Raw genomic sequence first — 7,375 nt, 5'->3', positions numbered from 1 at the left:
TTAAATTAAATACAAGCTATTGTAGCCCCTCCCTCCCCAACACTTTCTTTAAATCACTAATAAATAGCAACAAACGACTGTGCAATTTCGGAGAGAAACAGAGAGGCAGGTCTGAGGCCCTTCCTGGTTCCAAGTGTTCTACTTCAAGTCCTGGAGGCGGGAGCCGGGTGCGGAGCCAGGAGTGGTCCGGGAAGAGCGAGAGGGATGAAGGGGAAGTGGGATTGATCAAATCCAAACCCGGGAGGGGAGCGGGCGAGGGAGGATGAGAACGTTCTTTACTACGCTTCTCCAGTTAAGCAAAGGGGAACGTGGTTTGAATAGCTCTTAAAAGGGGAAGGGTAGCAGGAAGAAGGAGGTCCATCTTTTTATACCAAATTCAAAAAAGCATTTTACATTTTAAATATTCACAATAAAGTAACTTCTAGTCAGTGAGACTCACGATTTATTTACAGAGAGCCTTCAACAGGCCACTTTAGTCGGCACAGCAGTTTGTGCGGGAGAAACCTCCCTCTTCCCATCTGTGGCGGCCGCCCGCCCGCGTGGCTCCGAGGTCCCCCGCGCGGTGGGTGTCGATGGGTCCAGAGGCCCTCTCAGCGCCCCCGCCCTGGCCAGCGGCCGCAAGACAGAGGCGGGGGCGGGGGCGCGGGGGGGACACGGGAGGGGGACGCGACTAGGACACCGAGCGGGGCGGGAGGGTGGCCCAGCTGCGGCGTCTGTTGCGTTAGTCTTGCGGTGTATTTCGCGGTCTTTGCCTTCTCATCATCCTCCGAGTCTCTCTCCCCAGCCCCGCTCAACTTCTAGGTTAAAAAAATAGATATGTACATCTTAGAAAATAGCAAAGGGCCCCCGGCAGGCGGGGCCGTGTCCTCCGGGCCCCGAGGAGCGGGAAGACGGGACGCGCGGTCCCCACGGCCGCCGCGGAGTGGCCGGAGGCCGGGCGGGCGCTCAGGACGAGCTCTCGTTCTCGGACGCGTGCAGGAGGAGGCCGCCGCTGCTGCTGCCGGACTTGTGCTTCTTCAGCAGCTGCGTGATTTTCTCGTCGTCCGAGTTGGGGTCCAGGGGCTTGTTGTAGTCGTCGTCCTCCTCCTCGTTTTCCGAGGCCCCTTTCAGCCGCTCGGTTTCCGAGTCCTGCTTCTTCTTGGCCGTGGCCATCTCGGCTGCATGCTTCTTCCTCCACTTGGTCCGGCGGTTCTGGAACCAAACCTGGGGGTCGAGAAAGCGGAGAAGAGGAAGGACAGGGGCGGAAGGAATTTAAGGTGAGCAGAGCCAGGCAATGCCTTCTCTCCCACATCCCGCAGTCGCTCCTGCGGGCCCCTGACGTCTTGACACCCTCCCTCAGAGCCCTCCCAGGTCTGGGCCGTTGAAGTCGGTCTCCACTGCCCCAGCTTCCTCCGAGTATCAGGCACCAACAAACTGACTGCCGTTGCCATAGTGATGGTAACACAAGAGTATTGAGGTTGTCAGTGAGCGATTTCTCAGAAAAGAAAAAAACTTGGAAACTTAAAATGAGTTTCCCTAAAAGAGTTCGCTTGCCTACTTTCTAGTTTGAAGTAGAAAACTTTTCCCTTTCGTAAAGTTGCCTCATAATGACTGCGATTCTATTCGTTTTTAACTTGCTTAGATTAAGGTATTTCAAGCAATCTGAAGTGTACTGGCTTTTTAGTGTGATTTGTGGGAGAAGACACAGCATTTACCCCAATTACCTCTGTTCTTTTCACTTTTGGGTATTTGTCTGTTTCACTCATTTCAGGTCTGAATACACACAAATATAGTAGGTAAACACTCCCCTCCGCATTTACACTTGTAATGTATGATGTAAAGTTTAAAAAAAAATCTGCTAAAACAGAAACCTCAAATCGGTAATAATAACAAACATAAAGCCATGGAAATATTTAATATTTGAAAATATTTAAAAGCTGAAATCATCATAGTAGTTTGTGTGTCTTTCTCTGTCTCTCTGGTTTAATGTTTTTCATAAAACCGAAGTCAAAGTAAGAATTTTCATCAGTTATTTTTTTAAGTGAAATTTTGCCAGTTACATTACTTCCCACTATTAGCATGCCTAATCTTTCACATATTATTTTAATATTGTCCCTCCCTAAGACATTCATTTTTATACAAATATTTTAAACCTATTCATGATGTTTGACATCGTGTTTCATACATATATTTTAACCTAAAGCATCAGCAATAGCAACCAATTTCCCAAACATATTGAATCATCCTCTCTTTATGCTTCTCATCCATTTTCTCATCCGTTGTGTATTTATCTAGAGAATCAGAATTGTTAAGAAAGTGATTTTTAGTTTCTTTATACAGCTATAATAATTCACTTCTAGCCACGCCGACATATTTATGGTGACAAATGAAGACCTCCAGATTACTGTGGTAGGCTCTGTACCAAGCACTGCAAAAATAATTTTAACTGTGATGGTACTCTAATGGTCACATACAAAATCACTCCTGAAATGCATTTTATGGTGCTTGTCTGTGGGGAAATACTCTCTGACCAGCAGATATGGCTAACGTTGTCCCTACTTAATTTTAAAAGCAACAATATAACTAATGGAAACAGATTTAAACACACACACACACCAAAAAAAAAAAATATATATATATATATATATATAATGAAAAATAGGAACAAAAGAGAATACCGGAAATATAGGAAACCACTAGATTTAAAGTACCTAGCTGTTTCAATCCCTTTATATTTGAGGGAAAGATTTCTCCAATTTGATTCTCTGGAAATACACCGCACAACTCAATTATAAGGTAAGTGACATTTTAATTATAATTTGTTGTCATAAACAGTAAAACATCTTACATCTATTGATAAACTTATATGTCATAATACAGTAATAATCTTGTCATTTCATTTGGAAAAGTACTATTCCAAAGTGGCTGCCTGAGGTAAGCTAAAAGCAGATGCATCCATGCTAAGTGGTTAGATCTTGTGGATTTATTGGGGTTTTTTTAACCTGCAAGTTAATACAGTAGCACTATAATGCTGATCTACATTAGGAAATTATATAACTAGTGGAGCCTGAATGGACAAACAAAAGCTTGAATATCGTTACAAATAGAATACATAGAAGCTATCTAACTGGCCTGGTCTATTCTCAGGGCTGATATTTCCGTAATGCTTTTATTCTCTAATAATGGCGAGTTCCCCCAGCACATGCTGCTATCTAGATGAACCTAATTTCAAAGGCGGAGGCTTGATTCCTTTTGTTCATCAACAGTTTGCCCGCCCGAGAGACCCCAGAGCCTTTGTAACCTCCCCCTCCACCCCCTTCGCTGATCTCATCTCTCCCCTTGCTTCTCGGACTGCACCCTCGGGCGGCTGTTTGTTAGTTTGGGGTGTGTGTGTGTGTGTGTGTGTGTGTGCGCGCGCGCGCACAGGCGCGCGCATGACGTACGTGGGAGAGCTCTCCCTCGAGGTTTGCAAGGTCCACTCACCTTGACCTGACTCTCCGTCATCCCCAACGAATAGGCCAAGCGAGCCCTCTCGGGCCCTGCCAAGTATTTCGTTTGTTCGAAAGTCTTCTCCAGGGCGAAGATCTGCTGGCCCGAGAACGTGGGTCTCGTGTGTTTCCTCTTCCCATCTTTGTCCAACAAAATGGATCCTTGATCTACGAGAACAGATTAAAAAAAGAAAGGAAGGGGTAAACAACCAGTTACGAGCGGCTCCGCTGAGAAGAGACGAACTCCAGAAACAACGTTGTGGTGGGAAAGGCAAGTGTATTCCGCGGCGGGCACGAGAAGTGCCGTGGTGCTTGCAGTCCCACTGCGCTTCTCGCTTTGCCTTCTTACACCCACCTGTTTTTTTAAAAGCGCGTGTGTTTGGAGCCGCAGTAAATAACCTTCTGCCCAACAACGACGTCCAACAGGGGGAGCGCACTGCTGAAGTTTGCCGAGGCCCAATCTCTAGGCCCCGTAAATTGAGGCGTGTGGGTACGGCGGGGTGGGGGTGGGAAAGTCCCCTCTCACCGCCTCGTCTAGTTGGGGCTCGTTCGGTCCCGGGGCCTTTGCATGGGGGTGACTAGTTTTGTTCCTTGACCGCTTTCCTAACCTGTGCCCGCGCAACAAAGAGCGCCTTGTTTTTGGAACACAAGAGAGCTAAATCGCCCCCCAGTCGAACGCCGCTGCGGCCGAGGGGGAGGGGGCGCCGCCTTTGTTGGCGGTCCCTACGTGGCCATCCAAACGAATACAATAACGTCTCTCCGACAGCCGCCCCCGCCCCGGCCGCCCCTGTCCCGAGGCTTCCGAAGGGAACCTCCGCTTGGCTCCCCCAGCTTCCCTCAGTTACTGCCGCTCAGCCACACGAAAGAGATCAGGAGACAGAAGAAACTTCGGGGACTCGGTGAAAAGCACAGAACAGAGCGAGAAAAGGACCGGGGACTGGCCCCTAAATGCCACCTGGGAGTATGGGAGCTTCCGCGGCTCGCTGGCCAACTACCTATAAGATTAGGGGGATCCTGGGGTAACTCAGTTGATTTCGAGCAAGATCTTTGCGGGATGTTGCATTTTCCCCCGTCCTTGTCCTGTTACCTCGTTCTTCCTCCGGTTCTTTCTCTTATTAGGATGTTGAGAGCCACGGTGCCCCTCAATATGTCCGGGGCCGAGGCAGGTGGAAAACCGAGGGCCCAGTGGTGGGGAGCGGCCCGAAGTGGTGCTTGCCCTCCTCCACGGGCCGCGGACCTCTCTTCAGTGGGCTTACCTGGGCTGAGCGTACTCGGGGGACGAGGGTGGTGGTGGTGAGGGCGACGAGGTGAGGTGGGGACACCCTGGACCGAGACGTACATGCAAACACACGCGTTCGGCTCAGGGCTGTGGAGGGCTCGCCGCTGCCGGTCCCCACCGGTTCGCAGAGAGGAGGCCAGTCAGGCTGGCGAAGGTCGAGTGGGACTTCGGCATGGGACACTGGAAAGCTGGGGTGCGGGCTGGAGCACAGTAGCCTCTCCTGCCCTCCCCACCTCTTTAACCCAGGAGGGGCATGCGGTTCCGGCCGGCCTGTTCCGGGAGCAGCCAGGGCCTCGGATGAGACACGCCCCGCACCACATTGTGTTCCGTGGAGACGCATGCACACCCGTTCCGCAAGGCGTGCCCAAGGCTTGGGGAGAGGGGGGCGCTTGGACGCAACCATGGAGCTCAGGACGGCGAGAGTTGCTCGCTGAACGCCCTGGCCCAACCTAACCCGTGCGATTCTGGCGCTGCCAAACTACTCGGCAGGCAAGAGGGTGGACTCGGCATGCACACCAGGGGCCATGACCTGAGAGCGGGCAGAACAAGCACAACTGGGCGCAGTCGATTGTACTCACGAGGAGTGCAGGCCAGGCGTGCGTCCCTCCAGGGCGGGCTCTGCATCACTCCTGGCCAGAAGATAGGCGTCCGGCCGGGCAGCTCGGCTAGCGGCTTGGGGTACCGACCCACGGCGGCCACGGCCGCGGCGCTGGGGCTGAAGTAGAGCCCGGGCGGCGGCGGTGGCGGGCTCAGGCTGCTGAAACGGGGCAGGCCGGCCAGCAGCCCCGCTGGGGTTGAGGCAGCGGCGGCAGCGGCCGCAGCTGCGGCCGCGGCGGCCGAAGCGGAGGAAGCGGAGGTGGACGAGGAAGAGGAGGAGGAACCGGAGGGCGAGGCGGAGGGCAGGGCTGCCCCTGAGGCCACGGGCATGGAGGGCCGGCTCAGGATGTCGTTGATGCCATGTGGGGTGGCGGCCGAGAGCTGCTGCGGGGGGCTGCCCAGGGATGAGAGCCCCCCCGCGGCCGGGGGCTTCAGGCCGCCTGGGTTGTGGGAACCCAAAGGCGGGGAGGGTGATGACGAGGAGGACGAGGAGGACGAGGAGGAGGGGGGGCCGGCGGGCAGCGCGGGGTACGCGGCGGGGTACAGCGGGGTCTTCATTTCTGCCATGCTGTGCAGGGCGGCCAGGGGCGGGCTGCTGAGCAGGAAAGCGCTCTGCCGGGTACCCTCCATCGCCCCCACCGCTAACATCCCACGATCAGGCCGGAGCCCGCAGCCACGCAGCAGGAGCGCCGGCCGGTGCCCCCGGAGGGGCTCAGGAAAGCGAGAAGCGCCGAGGGCGCGAGCGAGGAGTCGCTCCGCACACCAGGAGGCGACCTGCCAACCGGGCCAAGAATGCAGCCGCTGAGAGTTGCTCTCGTAACTGCGCAGCAGAAATGTCCAAACACACCAGTCGAGAGGCGGTGGCTCGCCGAGACCAGCGAGGGTCCAGGTGGTTTGGGCTCTTTTCCCTCTTAGAGTCCCGGAGTCAATCCCGGGCTCTTCTCTCTTCCTCACTTTTTCCTCGCCGCTCAAAGGGCGCTACTTCTCATCTTCTCCCTCTTGGAAATAAGCAAAACAAAACCCCAGCCGGCCCCAGAGAGCTTGTAACAAAGTTAAGAGTCACCGAATCTCCGCTTTGATGTGGGAGAGTGGGGGCTGGCTCTTTTTCTTTGGGGAGGTTCAAAGGACGCCGGGTTCCGCCCGATGAGCTCGTCCAATCTTACTTGGATGCCCTGCTCTTTAGGCCACGAGGTTAATTCGCACTCGGCGCTCGGAGCGCGGAGGGAGAGAGAGCATCCAGCCCGCGGGAGGATTTGGCCTCCGGGCGGGCTTCCTCCGCCAGCGCTGCCCGAGGCTTCTGCGCCAGAAAGGGCAGTGCCACCAATCCCTGCGGCTCCCGGATTCGGCGCGCCGACCTGCCTTCCCCTCTGGGCCACGGGGCACTAGAGTTGCAATATTGCAAAGAAAAAGGGCGAGAAAAACACGGAAAAACAGACTAAGTGAAAAGTCTGACGGCTTCGGTTACAGCTCCACTCGTCTGTCCACTTCTGAAAACGGGCCTGGCGACCCCGGCCCCACCCCACCCCCCAGCGCCCTCTCTTCCTCTCACTCTCCGCCTTTGCCTCTCCTCTCTCGCATTTTCTTCGCGGCTCTACAGGCTTCGCTCTTCTAAGTCCTGTCCTCTGGCCAAGCTGACCCTCTCCGCGGCTCTTCCACTGCCTCTCTCTCCTCTCCTTTTCCCTTCGGGCCTGACAGTTCAGATGAAGCTCTCAAAGGTAATAAAACATTTGCATCACTCCCTACCCCTCTTTAGCTGGGGGACGAGAGGGAGGGGGAAATGGGGGTCCAAAATGAGAACTTTGAAGGACGTCACTCCGAGGCGGCCGGCAAGGGCGGGGCCGAGGAGCGGGGTGCAGGCCGGGGGGCGTAACCACCGTCTCCAATAGCACTCAGCTTTGGGCCTCGCGTCGCCTCCGGGTCGCGCCCACTCGGGAGCGCCGCGCCCTCTGATTGGCTTAGGAGGACGAGCCGTTGGGCCGCGCCCGCCTCGTTCCCGCCCCCTCCCACTTCCATCCCCCCTGTGGGTGGGGCC

At 54.9% G+C, this 7,375-nt stretch overlaps 1 protein-coding gene across 1 annotated transcript; it reads right to left on the bottom strand.

Moving 5' to 3' along the window:
• Positions 1-945: 945 nt before the first annotated feature.
• On the bottom strand, positions 946-5,991 carry NKX6-1 (NK6 homeobox 1; the record flags this gene model as incomplete). The annotated part of the gene is made up of 3 exons (XM_079699104.1): positions 946-1,203; positions 3,463-3,635; positions 5,325-5,991. The coding sequence occupies 3 exons, from the start codon at positions 5,989-5,991 to the stop codon at positions 946-948; spliced, it is 1,098 nt and encodes a 365-aa protein (XP_079555230.1).
• Between the last annotated feature and the right edge of the window lie 1,384 nt (positions 5,992-7,375).

Source organism: Hyperoodon ampullatus, assembly GCF_949752795.1.
Source record: "Hyperoodon ampullatus genome assembly, chromosome: 1".
Classification (NCBI taxonomy): domain Eukaryota; kingdom Metazoa; phylum Chordata; class Mammalia; order Artiodactyla; family Ziphiidae; genus Hyperoodon; species Hyperoodon ampullatus.
Note: the sequence above shows the minus strand (reverse complement) of the source record. Positions and strands in the feature narration are given on the sequence as shown.